General features: G+C 37.7%; 1 protein-coding gene across 14 annotated transcripts in view; it reads left to right on the top strand.

Annotated features, from left to right (window-relative positions):
- Positions 1-15,680, top strand: part of DCLK2 (doublecortin like kinase 2) — a 144,545-nt gene that overhangs the window by 74,097 nt on the left and 54,768 nt on the right. For 9 of the 14 annotated variants that reach the window (XR_005655658.1, XR_005655659.1, XR_005655660.1 and 6 more), the window contains exons 3-6: positions 171-273; positions 3,459-3,557; positions 4,475-4,525; positions 8,331-8,425. Coding sequence is in view for 9 of the 14 variants with exons in the window: in XM_039875988.1 (XP_039731922.1) it covers positions 171-273; positions 3,459-3,557; positions 4,475-4,525; positions 8,331-8,425 (348 nt within the window). In the remaining 5 variants the exon portion in view is untranslated. The remainder of the gene's footprint in view (positions 1-170; positions 274-3,458; positions 3,558-4,474; positions 4,526-8,330; positions 8,426-15,680) is intronic. The other 5 variants (XR_005655662.1, XM_039875990.1, XM_039875991.1 and 2 more) reach the window with 2 other exon arrangements.

The raw sequence follows: 15,680 nt of genomic DNA, 5'->3' as shown, positions 1-15,680 counted from the left end.
AAAGCGCTTTGTGAAGAGTAAAATGCTTGGAAATGTGATACTAAACAGCTTTTTATTCCAACTGAGTAATATAAGTGAGGCTTGAAGATATGATTTTGCTGACTTTTAATTTTACTTCAAATGTTTCTGATTTATTTCTTAGATGTGAATTTTTTTTTTTTTTTTTTTAGGTTACTTGTCTGCAAGACTTTTTTGGTGATGATGATGTTTTTATTGCATGTGGACCTGAAAAATTCCGTTATGCCCAAGATGACTTTGTCCTGGATCACAGTGGTAAGGCAGTCCATTGACCATCTTTGTAACCGTGTAATGGAGGTGTGGGATGTAGTTACTCCGTGCATGTCAAGTGGTCTGACGTGTTAAAGAAGGATGGCATTGACAGTATTCTTTTTTACCTAGTTGTGGGAAAAAACCCTCATTCAATAGTTAAGTAGTTTTTTATGTTTTAGTGATTAGAGTCTCTTTTTATACTGTATTGTTTTGCCTCCGAAATGAATTTCCTGCCCTCTTTCAGAATGGAGGCTGGCTATGCCACCTTAATTGTATGGATGGTGTTGAACCTGAAACAGTTAGTTGTACATTTTCCATGTCTATAAAGAAATGTATAAAATGATAATAACTAAATCGTTAATAGTGATTATCTCAGATCTCTTTTTATCTTATTGTTCTGTTTGCAACTGAAATAAAAGTAGCAAGCATTTATATGTGCAGAAAAAAATAAAGCTATTTTCATTGATGGGATAATAAAATCCTTTTTCTTATTTATCTATCTATCTATCTATCTATCTATCTATCTATTTATTTATTTTAGGCGGGCAACAATTGGTTGACCTCACAGATTGCGAAGACCTTGTCAGCTTACAATTCCTTATTTTTTATTTTTTTACATCTACAGCACCTGGTCTCCTTAGGTACTAACCAGGCCTGACCCTGCTTAGCTTCCAAGATCAGATGGGATCGGGCTTGTTCAGGGTGGCATGGCTGTAGACTAAAATCCTTTTTCTTGATTTTAGCCAGTATATGGAGTTTTCAGTTATTCAGCAATAACCTCAGTGATTTCAAATGTTATTCTTGGAATATTGCTTTACACCATTGTCTTAAATTAATTTAAACTTATTATAGTGATTATTTTAACTGATAAAGTCAACTTCATCTTTCAATGAGGTAAAATCATACAGACGTATTTCACAGAGGAGAGGGATGTTTGAAATACAAGCTCACTCTTTAATTTCACGAATAAGGAAAAGTTGGTTTTTCACAAATTAGACTGAAATTACAACCCTTCCAGTTGTAGTGATTCTGACAGTCCAGAATTAGAGAAACGTACCATCAAATAAATACCATGACCCATAGACTTTTAAAAACTCAAGATGATACACTCCATGGTACCCAACTCCCTTGTGTAATCCTTTCCTGTTGCACTAAGTCAGTTGCCTTGGGGTAATTTATGTGCTTGGTGCTTGGGTCTTATTTATCTACTCTTTTTGTTTTTCTATTTTGTTTTTCACTGCTGCCAAATTTCTTTGAGTGTTTCTGTACTATCTTATAGTCTGTTGGACCAGTCCTGCTTTAAATCGGTAATATCACTGGAAAGTCTCTTAAGAATTGCAGGTGGTGTCCTTTTGTATTACCTGTGTAATGTTCTTCCCTATTCGAATGGATGATTAAGGTTGACTGACATGCATTTACCTATCATCTGTATTTTACATCTTTCTTGATTTTAGTGTAATTTTATTTCATAGTATTTCTTTGATGTCAACCTTGGTCATTTTGAAAGTTGAGACACTGAAACTCAATGATATGTTCTAGGTTATAAAGTTAATTTGGGTAACAGCAACAATAATGAAACACTTATTTCATTCTATGTATGTACCAGGTATTGTACTTAGTTCACATGTATGTCGTAAACTTACCTTAACTAGTTCGATCATTCATATATTTTTGTTGTTGTTGGTTATGGAGAGACTCCAGTAGTTAGAGATAGGTGAAAGCTACTGATTTCTTCCCTCTCAAATGTTAATTACTTAACTTTCTGCACACTGGGGGTAATAATAGTGTCTGTTTCATAAGATTTTGTGAGGATTGGACAAGTTTATATATGTAAAGCAGTTATAAGGACACCCTTTTCATTGGATATGCTATTGTTAATATTATCATACCACCACCATCAGGTCATAACAATTTCCAATGAAAGTCAGTCTCAGACTTAATCCTGCCATAGATACATTTATTAGGATGCAAAGTTTTTTTTTAAATCAGTTACTTGTGTTATAATTTTGATAAAATCCCAACTTTGTCCTTTTAGATTTCTGATATATTGCATTAAAGATCCATTAAAATCAACTAACCTAGTCTTAGTCAAGTAACAAAATCTTCCACTAAGAACTGAATGAAGAACTAGCTCAAAGTCCTAAACCTAGGACGTAGTTCCGAAGTTCTAGTATTGGCCCTGTTTATTCATGTATCCTGCTCATGAAAGAGTGGGTTGCCTTCAAAACATTCCTAACTAGTCCACACATCACTCCTTTCAACAATGGAATACTTTGTAATATCCATAATGATAATCAACTAAGCTGAGGTTGCTATAGCCCCCTCTGTGTAAGGTTTTGATGAGAGTCTTTTAAATGCTAACTGTCCTTCCCCCCCAGTGTGTATTTAGTGTACTTGACATGTTATTTTATTGCCCCTGGGGTATACATTAAAACCAATCCACATTCTAATCTCCTTGCATAAATCGAAGTATTTTAATATAAATTACAGACAATATGTTATCTAATTTAATTCTTACAACAAGCCTGTGAAGATTTTATTATCTCAATTTCATAGGGGAAAAACTGAGGATGAGAGCCTAACCAACATCCTTCAGTTAGCAAAGTCAAAAATCTGTGATTCAGCCAAAACTACATGATTTTTAAACTCATGTTCTTAATTATTTCAAATTAGAGATGATGATTTTAGCTGCAGTTAGCTCTGATACTCTAAATGGTATTTTGTTTGGCGATTTATGAAAAGACCAAAATTATTATTTAAAGCTTGTTTCCTCATTTTTGATGCTCCACACTTTGGAAAGATGGAAAATAAGACAGTGAGGGGCTCATAAATTAGAGCCCTATGTACCCTTTCAACATATGATAGAGAGTTAGGGAGCATAATGAAAGTGTAGCCTTTGCCTATCAATGCTACTGACTAAAGAAAGCTGCCCACATTTAGATTAGGGTGTGTGTGTGCACAGGCGCGCATATCTAGTTACGACATGAGGAATAAAGCAGTGGCATAAGATATGTAGCCTAATTAAAGGTAACCTTGGGTGAACTTTCGGGATGGTTTTGTATATTAGAGTTTTTTCACGTAATAGAAAAAAGATCACGTAATGGTTCTATTCTAGGCAGTAAACTAGTTTTCTGTGTGATCTTCCTTTTTAAACCAGATCTATTTAACACACTTTCCTTCCATTCTAGAATGCCACGTCTTGAAGTCATATTATTCTCGCTCGTCAGCTAAGTATTCTGGCTTCAAAAGCTCTGGGCCCTCTCGACGCAGCAAGTCGCCAGCTTCAGGTAGTTAACGGAAAAGGAATGGATGGGCATGGGGGGCACCTAACAGTGCCCTTCAGTTTGCTTTCATTCTTGTGGGCTGGTAGTATTCCCACGTTTGTACGCAGCCAGGTTCCAGAACAACATATAGATGACATGATTTTTAAAACCAGAAATTGAAGTTTGTTTCTCAAAGTCATTAAAAGTCACCTAAGAATCTAGTTGGTTTTGTTCTGACACATTTTCTTGAACAATCTTACTACATTATTCTCCTAATACTTACATGGAAGTGTGGCACGTTTTGACCACTGTGTACTGAATTTTAAATTTTGAGCTATATGGTTGTGGATATTTTATCTTATTGGTTTAAAACATACACATGTACCTAACACATACACCTGACACAACAATGAACTTACTCGATAGGTTTCCACAGGCCTTTCCTTCATCAAACAATTTAATAGTAGCAGTTATTATTGCTAGAAAGAAATACTTATTTAAAAGTCATACTGACCTGTAATTGAGTTTCTTCCAGGTCCTAAGCCTAAAATTTGTCATAATTTTGACTGTTTTTGACATTTAAAATTTTAAAACATTCGCACATATCTCGATATATCGATTCTACAAGGTTTGTTTATAGTATAATAAATAAGTTTGCTGACATCATTACCCATTAAGGAAAGGATTGTGAAAACCGATTTTACATGTGGGAAACCTGGAACATGTGAGAGGAGTATAAATAAGAACTGTCTCAAGCATCGAACTGTTTAATAAAAGCCTGAGTTTTGGAGCCATTCTGCTTTTCACCGCTTCCCCTTCAGCACCTGCCTTACTTTCTTTAGGTCGGGTCGTTTGACCCTTCTTGTTGTATATACATTTAGACCTGCTGAATAATCACTGTCCTTGCTGTCTCCTCCTTTGTATATACTGAATGTGTACAGTAAAGAGGGGTGCCCACTACTCCAGTGCCTATTCTTCAGCCAGATCCCCAGGTGAGCCATGCTTACTATGGCTTTGTCGCTCTGCTGGGTTTTTGTTTTTGTCTTTTGCCACGTTTCTGTCTCCTTTGCTCCGTTTCCATGAATGTCTCTGGCTTGCACCTGTGTACATCTGTGCGGTGTGAGGCACGTCACAGTGCACAGGTGCTGTGGTCTCCCTGATTTATCAGAGAACCGGTCGTTGTCAGAAGATTGCCAAGTGCCTGTCCGTGTGTAGTCACAGTACTGAGTGATCGAGGAGACACATCGCCGTTAGGGATGTATTTTCTAGTTAATCTTAGAAAATACTCTATTATTGAAAAAGGCTAAAAGTTTGTTGGAAATACAAAAAGGACCATTGAAGCAATTAAACTCTTTTGTTCTTACCTTCCTCCCCTTTCTGGGGTAAATAGGCCCAATACTTTCTCAATGTATTGACAAGGTGAATATTTTTAATTGAAAGCATCTCTCTGTTGTTCAGCTTATCTCAAATCATACTGTGCTTTCTGTAAAGTATCTCAAACACTGGGAAAGCTAAGGTAATATGAAATTTGCACAAAGACACTGAACTGAGCTTACTTTGTGGAAGATATAGTTTTTGGTCAGGTTCTTAGCTTTTGTTTTAGTGGTAGGTTTACAGATACTTATAGTAAAGTAACTAAATAAAAGTGGGGAGAATGGTTCAAGAAGCAGGTAGTACGATGACGCCAAGTTTGTCTCCGTGAAATCGAAAGAGTGAAATTAACATACTGAACTCAAAACATATTTCTTAGCCACATTTGTCTTCCAGACCAGCCTAATAAATGTATAACTATTTTTAACTTGAATTTGGCATGCTTGGAAACTGATTCAAGAAAATCTTCACATTGCAGTACCCCCAGTTCTTAACTGAGTCCATATTTGGATTTGGGTTGATCAAGTAGACCTTAAACTCATCATTGAACGTTGTGAGATATTTAACCTTTCAGAAGGCAGATGGCTTCTTTGTGAAAGATTAACTAAGAAATGTGTTCAGCACATACTGCCGTTATGGAAAGCTGAGGCCTGAGTCAATTGCTGGGATTTCACTGTGGTTCTGAATAAAGTTACTACGTTTATTCATATCATGTCTTTTCCCCACTGCTGGGAAGAGAACAGTTTTGTATTATTAAAAGCACAATTCCCAGAAGTATAACTTGCTTTTACAGACTGCTTTAGCTGTGGTTTACCTGTTACCATTTTAAAAATTACATGGGACTAAATTGGAATTTCAAACAGAGCTAGTAACTTTGTAAATGTAATATTGTACTTTTTAAATCTCGAGACAGAAATGCTCCTATAAGTGAAGTCTTCTGGTTGACTAAATTCCCCAACAAAACTAATTTATTGTAATAGCTAAATAATGTGTAATCAGCACAGAGAGATTAATCTGGACAACATCAGTGGATCAACAGTGACCATAATTTGAGACTTAAAAATTCTCACCTTAGGTTTCTAGCTTGTGAATCTTTCATAGTCCACTAAGATAAAAAGTATTCAGAGCAAACCAACAAGCAAGCAAAAAAGTTCCCAAGTTTATTTCTTGCCTTAGAGTTGAGGGGAAAGATAGATAAAAGCCTTATTTCGGGAGAGAAAATCAGGGGTGTAGTAAGAAGTGGGAGCATCGCAAAGATGCCGGCTGGTCGTCACACACCTTTCAGTTGGTGGCAGCAGTGTCGGCGGAAGAGGTACGATGTAACACTGCCCAAGGCCCCACTTCCCCTCCCAAAGACTAGGAGAATGTGCAAATAAATGGTATTAAGGACTCATTAAAGAGCACTTTTTAGAAGCTTCCAAATGCTATTGGAAATTTAGAGGGTTACAGGTGACTTAATATCTCTTTAGGATAAGTTATTTGAGGGGGAATAGGGATATGTAGTTACTGACACCAGTTAAGTCGCTGGCAGTGAATTTCATTAAGAAACGGTTTAGGCAGGGGCTGCATCCTTAGGGAGATTGATCTGCTACACAGATCACCATTTGCAGGAATTTTTCTCCTTTAGTTCCCCACCCCCCTTTTTTTAATCACCTTTTTAAGAAGCCTTTGACGTCAGCATGGTGTCTGAATATTAATTAGTGAAAGCTATCAGTGCTTACTGAGGAGGGACTGGTGACCTATACAAGTTGCTGTGGGACAGAGAAAAAGGTCTCAACTCACAGCACGTTTACTAGTTCATTGCCCATAATAATCTCTTTTATGTGAATTCCTACCACCAGTTTCCTTTAAAGAGAATTTTTTAAAGGTATAGGATTAACTGAAATTTAACTTAATTGAGAAATAATCAGGGCTGTTGAATGCTCTTAAAAGTTTAGAATGAGTTGAATAGTTGCTTATGTTGTACTCGGACTCTAAATACCCACATATATTTGTTTAGAAAATCTAAGTAACTGATAGTTATTGTTGAATGAGTGGTTTTGAATTTGTAAAATTAAAGTTTTAGAATTTAAAAATAACTGGAAAAATTTTCGTCTTTACTGAATTTTTTTAAATGAGCAATACAGTAAACAAACATGACTTAATAGACCCAGATGCACCTGTTTACAGGTAATTAATCACAAACGCTTGATGCCGGATTTCTGAACCTTTACTCAAGGACTGCTGCCCACCTTTTTCAGTCACCTATTTAGGATCTCTGTCTCTGCATTTTGTTTTTTATAGTTATTAGCATCATTTAAAATAATAGTTGTCTGTTCTCTTGTATTAAAAAAAAATAAAAAAAGGACTAGTGGTTACCAGAGGGGAGAGGGGAGGGGGAGGTAGATGGGGAGAATTTAAATTTCTTCAATTAAAAAAAATAAAAAATGGACTTTGCTTTTTTTTTTTTTTTCCTATAGAGATGAATGGCAGTTTTCATCCATTTTGGGCAAAAGCATTTGAAGATTCATGATAAAAAGGCTTATAAATACTCCTTAGAAGAGAAAAAAAATTACACCAATTCTATATGTGAAATTAAAGCAGAAATGGGTCCAAGTGATACAGTTAGGAATAAGCATGGGTTATACTGAAATGTTTGACAAGCATTCTGTAATGTAGACTCTGCAGATTAGCTGTCACCTCAAAATAGCAGTGGCCGTACTCTTACTAGCAGAGGCTCTAAAACTGAGCCTTCAGCCTAAGAACTGTATGGAAGTGTGAATGAAGGAGAGTATATAGAAACCCATCAAGCTTTGCTAAATAATGGGGAAATTAAGCTGTGAAGAAAAGAAAATAGAAGGAATTAGAAATAACTAGATAAAAAGAAAGTTGAAGAGTATCTTTTATGGCCTTGAAACAAATAAGTGGACATTACAAGGAAAATGACCATTAATTTTCCCATTCTATAAGAATGTACTTAGAAAATGTATTTGGGTTATGGTAGAATTGATTAGGGAGAGCCATAGAATGTCTTGGTTTTTCAGGTTGGTATATGCTAACATAGGAGATATTAGAGATTAGGGGACGATCTTTGTAGTAAACCTTTACAAATACCATAGCTATTCATTTCTCTGCCCTTGCTGGCAGGCAGGATATATGGACAAGTTCTGATGCACATTTTTAGTTCCATAATGTTTTATATCTTTGTTTAAGTCACTGTTGGGAAGCTATTGTTGAAAATAATCCTAGTTTCACTCCTTATTTGTCTAATACTGTGTCTATAATGCGATAAGATACATTATTTTTCCTTTTTGCTGATTTGCCATCTGCTTTGAGCTTTAAATGAAGCTTTTGGGGGGCAATGTTGTGCATGTGCTGAGTGTTTTGACACAATCTGGTTGTTTTGGGTTTTAATGACCTCTGTCTCCTTTGTTGTCTCATGGTCAGTTAATGGAACGCCCAGCAGCCAGCTTTCCACTCCTAAATCTACGAAATCCTCCAGTTCCTCTCCAACTAGTCCAGGAAGTTTCAGAGGATTAAAGGTATGAAATAGCATACGCGGCATGTTTGCGTGATTGTTATTTTGAGTGGCATAGCTTAGTAGTTTAATTTGTTCAGGGGCTTGGGTACAGTAACACATCAAAAAGGAAAGAGTTCAGGATTTGGAGCCAGGAAAACCTGGCTTTTGAATCCTGTATCCTGTAATCTTGTAATTTTGGCTAATGGGCTTCATTAACTCTTCTGAGCTGAAGTGTTTCATCTCTAAAATGGGAATATAAGGTTGTGGCTAGAATTGAATATGACGTGGTAAAATACTATCAGTAGTAGTTTTCTTGTTATTAGCAAAGTGATTTGCAGTGACAAAGCCTTGGAGAACTCTGATTCTTTGAATCATGATTTTACTATTGCTAACATAATCTGACTTTGCGAAAGTCTAAAAAAGAGTGAATTACTTATACAGTACTTATATACACAAGTAGTAACACAAGAACAATATGTTAATTTTGATGAAGAACTTAGAAATAAATCTTAGGTTTTGAATGTGATGTCCTAAAAAAAATCTAAGCAATAACTTAACAGGACTGGCAGTTGGTTTAATAAACACTTTACCTAATAAGTAGAAGAAGGATGAGTGATACCAAATTTGTAAAAATTTCAACAAGCTTAATGTGATTTAGTAGCTCTCAATAATTTAAATTTACAAGGGAAAATGTGCCTGGTAAAATAATAGTCAAAGATTGGAGTTAAAGATCGAGAGTTTTCTTCTGTAGAAACAACCAGACTGTCTTTATGGTAATGTGGTCTAAGAATGCTGAAGCACTGGAGTATGTACAGTGCCGTCCATGTATGTACATGTACATTAACTTTCATTATTTTGGTATGTTTGGTTGACAGTGGAAATACCTTCATTAGGAATGCACTCTCTAAAGTTGGTTACATAAACACTTCAGGTATCATCTAAGTGATTTTCTTTATCTTACAGGTATCAAAAAATATTTTCCTTAGTAAAATGAACTGTCAGAGCCCCACCACTCTTGAGTGAGCCTGGCAAGCTGTGCATCTGAGCCCTACAGAGCCTTGCGGTCTGTGGTCCCCCACTCCTCAAAGGGTCCCATTCTCTACGTGACTCTAAGATTTGCTTGTCCTGACCTGAGAATAGCGTGTCTACTCAGAGTAAACTTGCATGGTTCTAATCTAAGTGCCTGAGATAAAAAAGAGAAATTCCCTTGGAAAAGGACAGATTGTTTCTGTGCCTCTGTGCTTATATAGATTGGCAGGATTTGGACCAAGGCTAGCAGTGAGTGTAGGATTTAGAGTACATAGTTCTCTCCTACCTCTGACTCCTGGAAGCTCCTTATATTTTTAAAGACCAGGCATTTTCTGAAATGCTAAATTGATTTAGGTTAGTTCATAATATGATTTTAATAGAATTCTTAATTGTCACTTCCAAAAAAAGTTAAATAAATTAAAATTCACTAATGAGCTAAGTGTTTTCAGCTTCTCCCCCCCCCAAAAAAACCTGATTTCCCCCAGAATAAATAGGAGGTATACTGTTTTTAATTTTATTTTCAAGGGAACTAAAGTAAAAACTAATTCAAATTGGTTCACCTCTTTTCTAGTTTCAGTTTCATCATTTGTTAAAGCAAAGGAAGTGACTCCTAGGTGCTGATAATTATTAACCTTGGGCGAACCCATCTTGAGCTTTTCAGTGAGCCACTGCAAAGGCCATTCGGATTTCTCGAAGGCCATTGCTCCAGGCAGGGCTAGGGTCCCTGACCTTGGGCTGCATGTGGCCTTCCAGGCAGGTACTTTAATCCCTGCTCATCAAGGTCTTAGTCATCCCTACCTCTTTTTTTTTGTTGTTCTCCATTGGTAACCTGGGCTCCCATCTTTCTTCCTAGTCCATCTTCAGCTCTAAACCCTAGATTCCTCTTCTTTGTTGCTGCCACCTGGTCAGCAAGTACTGCCTGATGCTCAGAGTGCACACCCGGCCCCTCACACATGCCTACAGGCTTGCACAAGATCACTCACATTTCTAGAGTGAAGATTCCTAAAATTTCATAGTGATAATTTTAAATACATGATAATTTTTACTATTACTAAATATTAGATTAATTGTTCTCACTATGCTAAGTGTGTCTTAATTATTATAGTAACACCAGCATTTAGCACACAGTTCCGTGGCACACAGTAAATTTTGAAAGATTACTTATTGGCAGAAGAGATAAAAAGAGATGTTGATTACTAAGGTAAAATGAGATTACCAGTAAGATAAGGAGTAGTCAGCCATCTTTCCAGGACCTCACCCCACCCACTCCACCACACCTGGGCTTTGCTAGCAGCTGTGAGACCTCTTTTGAATTTTCTTTTTCTCCTTTGTTAAATAAGGACACTTGATTTTAAATTACCTCTAAAAATGCTAGGATTATACTTCTTTTAAGTGGCAAAACAAAACAAAACTTACCTAGGAGGCTAGGGGGTCTGTTTCTCTTCTCACTTTAAAGCTGATATAGAATCACTGAATTTTACATTAAATATGAGCAACTAAACAAGTCCCTGCCACACTGATTGATTTTTAGTGCACAATATTTAATCTCATTACATTTGCCAGCAATCCGTGGCATATACTGTCGTTGGGATGAAAACCTGCCTTTGAAATACTACAACTTGGTCATGTTACTTACTGTACAAAATAGCTGATTTCGATGTCATTGTAAAACTCTAGTCAGCATCTGTCCACATTTGCATCATTTTCTCTATTCAGCGACATTACAAATGGAGAATTACAGATAATTACTATGTGTTAGTGCTGTGCTTTTCTCTTCCCCTTCATTTAAAATAGCTTATTAAGATCAATTAAGAGGGAATGTTTGACAATGGAGGACTGTTTTTCATGGGCAGGAACTTTTTACCACTATTTATCCTAGTAAGAAGCTTAATAGCTTTGGGGATAGATCATTTTTTTTTTCCAGAGAAGCAGAGAATTGACAAAAGCGAGCAAACCAAGCCAGGAGAGCATGTGCAGGAGCTGACATTCATGTCTGTTTCCCAGAACACAGCTTCGGCCGGACTTTTTTTTCTTTTTGGGTGGAGGTGGGGTGGGTGGTGGTGGTGGTGGTGGTGGTGGTGGTGTGTGTGCGTGGTGCGTGTGTGTGTGTGTGTGTATATGTAAGGGCCATCTGGCCTACTGGTTGGGAATGAAGCAAAATTAAGTGAAAGATAATGAGAATATGATATTCTGTCACAGCCACCCCCAGCACCCTTGTGCCAATCTCTGGGAATCCTTTCCGTGTTTTAAAACGGAAAGACCCAAAAATGAACATAGAGCGATGTCATGATGTTTACTCTCTGACCACAGAGTGTCAGTGGCATTTTCGTTTGCTCACTGAAAAAGAGATGAAAAACACAGAAGCAGCCCTCCTCCCACAAAAAGGACTCAGAATTTTCTCCTCAGTAGCCGTGTAAGGAAGACAGCTCTGTGCCAGTCATATGCATTCATAAAAGATCATGCTTTCTGAGGGCCCAGACCAAAGCCCAGAGAGGAAGCAAAACTTTCTTCAAGTTGCGAATAATTTTTGCAGGACAGGAGTGTAAGAAATATGGTAGGGAAGGGGAACCAAGACAGGAGTCTCTGGCCCAGGGGAGCCAGAGGATTAAGGCAGACACGATGCTCCCTACTATGCAGTAACACAGAAAGCGAGCCTGAGCCTCGAAGGGAATGAAGCCCAGAGCTCCTCCCTGTGGAGATGAGACAAGATTGTGTAGTGGTTAAGAGCATAAGCTCTGAAGCTAGAGTGCCTGGGTTTAGTCTTTGCTTGGCTATTCACTTAGCTGTGTGACCTTGGACAAGTCACATCACCCTTATCTGTAAAAGGAAATTAGGACCTATAGCACAGGGTTGAGATTAATTGATTAAATATAGAGAAAGCCTTAGAATAGTTTTCTTCTTCTTAATGTAAGCCTTGGAGTTTCCAGGTTCAGTTTTCATATGCAAGAAGTTTTACTTAACAACAAAAATGACATGTAATAGTGTAGGAGAGAGAAAGCAAGAGAAGACAGACTCCATATATTTTATTACTTCTGCTTTTCTATTATGACTTTCCTTCCCAACTCTATTCTTTATCTCTGTTTTCCTGCTCTCTCTGCATATTCCAACTCTATTAGTAATCTGTAGATAATTCTGTTAGTAACAAGTTACCCCAAAACTCAGCAGTTTAAAAAAATAAAATATAAAAAAAATCTATATTCTCAGACAGATCTTGTGGGTCAGAGATTCAAGAGCAGCTTAACTGGGCGATTCTGGCTTAAGATCTTTGACAAGGCTGTCGTCACATGTACGCCAGGCCTACAGTCACCGGGACATTTCCAAAGTGACTCTCTCATGTGGTGGCAAGTTGGTGCTGGCTCTTGGCAGGAGGACTCAGGTCCTTGATGTTTGAATCTTTCCGCAAATCGGAGTGGGTTTCCCCAGAGCAAGAGATCTGAAGGAGCGAGTGCCATGCAGAAGCTCTTTTTGTGACCCAGCCTTGAGAGTCAGGCAGCATCATTTCCTTACTGTCTTAGTACTCACTTATACAGCAGCTCAGTTCAGCATGGGAAGAGAGTACTCAGGACATGAAAATCAGGAGATGAGGCTCGTGGGAACCATTTTGGAGGCTGGCTACCACACCCCTTTCTCTCTGCTTTCATCTCTTTATCAGCCACTCAGAGTTTCCTCCTTAGGCTGCCCCTGCTCCTTCAATGGCCTTTTGTACAATATCCTTTTTGAGGGCCATAAAAATCTCTCTCCCCATCAATTTTGCTGCTTTCTTCTTCCCGTCCTTTTGTTCTCTAGACCCATCACTCCCTGCCCATTCTTTTCTCTCCCCTTCAAATTCTAGAATCCCACCTCCACCGATGTTTTCTTCTCTTAATCCCCATCTTCCTGACCCTCTTTTTTTCCCTTGACCTCAGCCATGATCTCCTGTTTCTTCTGACCAAGCTCCTAGGAGTCCCTTCAATCTAGTTGATAACTTTCCCTATGGGAATATTTACTATGCTTAAATCGCAGCATTTTCTTTGGGACAGATAGGCAATAAAGAGTACTAAATGTGTCATCAACTGCTAGATAGATGAAGAAAGCATTTCCCTGAAATTTAATTCATCATCCATGTCCCAATGTCAGACTTTCAAGGTTGTAGTAACTTAAGGTTTTCAGAGTCAGGGGCACATCTGTGGACATTGAAAGATAAAATGTCTCACGTTTTGATGCTGAAGTGTATGCCCAGAGGCTGTCTACAGTGAGCGTTCTTGTTGGTTGAAGAGAAGAAACAAAAATGTACATTTAGAACATTATCCAACATCTTGAGATTATAAACTGTCTGATGGGCTGATATTTTATCCGATGATGTCTCCTGGGTCTGCTGGTGGTGAAAGATTTTCCAGATTTGTGAAGTGTGATGAAAAGGACTGGTAGTATCTCATCCTGACTGGCAGAGCTAAAATGTACGTCTGTGACCTTCTGAACCTCAAAACTTCTTTTCGAAGCTGTGAAATGTAAATCCACAGTAGCTGCCGACCTTAGACATTTTTTTGCTTTTCCCTGGAGCTTTGGCTTTTCTTTGGTATTTAAAACGAGTTAATAATCTTCAGGACTAAGAGCCTGACTACTTTTATATCCTTTTTATTACCCCAGCAATGTGGCACGGTAGCCTCATCTTTGAATGTAATTGATTTTTATTGACAGAAACAAAAACAAAAGAGGGACTAAGCAGTTTTGAAGACCTCAGTGCTCTAACAAAATAAATCATCTTAATGAATCTCAGACTCTGAAGACAGTGATTTGCACATTGTAGTTGCTCAGGAAATTGACGCATTTGGTGGGTAAATGACTCAGCTGGGCTGAAGCACATCTTTGTGGGGATTTGGGGGGAGAGTTTGCTAAGTCAATCAGTGTAAAAATAGGATCAATTGTAGAAACTACATTTAAATATAACCTACATGCGTTAATCTTAAATGCTCCCTTATTCATGACAGTGGTCATATCAAGAAAGTTGTCTTTGTGTCACATTAGAAATAGTTGGATGAAGTTACGACTTAGAGATTATTGTAGTGAACTGGCCTGTGTCAGCGACCGACACTGGTAGCTCCCATAGTTGGTACTACAGAGACAGGTAGGACTCTCTCCTACCACCCAGGTATCCTAGAACTCGGTGATCCTTCACAGTGAAAGCATGCAGATATTTTTAGCAGGCAGGCATGGCCATACCACCCATCTGTTGCTCAGGATCCAGTAAGCTGACACTTTGCTCCAAAGGCTCACTATAGGGAAGTGCTGAGATTCTGTGCTGGCTTTGGCAGGCCATGTACTCAAATGAGGTGGCAGCACTTCTCAGAGGAACAGAAAAGCACAAGTCAGCAGGTTCCACACAGCCTCTTTCACAGACTTTTGAGCCGGCTGCATAAACCTTGTACGTGCACAGATAGTGGATTCTGTTTATCACTGTTGGCCACCATTAACCAACCACAAATCTCGAGGGCCTAATTTTGCCAAATGAAACCAAGTCTAAGGTGTGTCTACAGATAAGAATACTTTTTATGTTATCAATCCCTAGGTGCTGATTCAGATTAGTTGTTCACATATCTCATTACTAATACTAAAATATTTCAGGGAAAATTATCACAAATACAATATAAACATGACAAAGCTTGCTGTTTTTAAATGCCTGCCTAACACAACAATTGTAATAATTTACACTGGCTTTCCTTCAAATGGATGGAATTGATGTTTCTGATACTTTTTAAAAAATGATAATGGAAGCAAATCTGTTTACAACCAATATCTAGTATACTGATAAAAAAAAAAACAAACAAAAAAACTTTAGTACATTTCAGAGGTCTTTTTTGTGTGGTTTTTTTTTTTTTTAAATAGGATTTGCCATCACCCACTGCTTCTGATATTAGTGATTTCCTAGCTGTATTCAAAGGTCTTTTTAAAGAAAAGAATTTTCTGAAGCTCTCTTTATGTGAGGAAAGGCTGTGAATTTATCAATTTGTATATTATGTGACTAAATTACAAGAATGTGACTATAGTTCTGTACCTGAAAACATGCTCTAAATATACCACAGTGACTGTTTTGATGGGTGAGTCAGGTATCAGGTAGCATTTCTTAGTTTAGTGGCCTTGCAAGACTTCTCTCCCATTTTTAGGGGAGGGGAGAGTGTGAGACTAGCCAAACAGCCCCTGGGACCTGCATTCAGACGTGAGTTTAGATTCTGACTCCACATTTGCTGTGGCATTTGGGCAAGTTATATAAC

This window comes from Pteropus medius, unplaced genomic scaffold (assembly GCF_902729225.1).
Source record: "Pteropus medius unplaced genomic scaffold, Ma_sr-lr_union100, whole genome shotgun sequence".
Taxonomy (NCBI): Eukaryota; Metazoa; Chordata; class Mammalia; order Chiroptera; family Pteropodidae; genus Pteropus; species Pteropus medius.
This window is presented reverse-complemented; position numbering and strand designations above follow the sequence as displayed.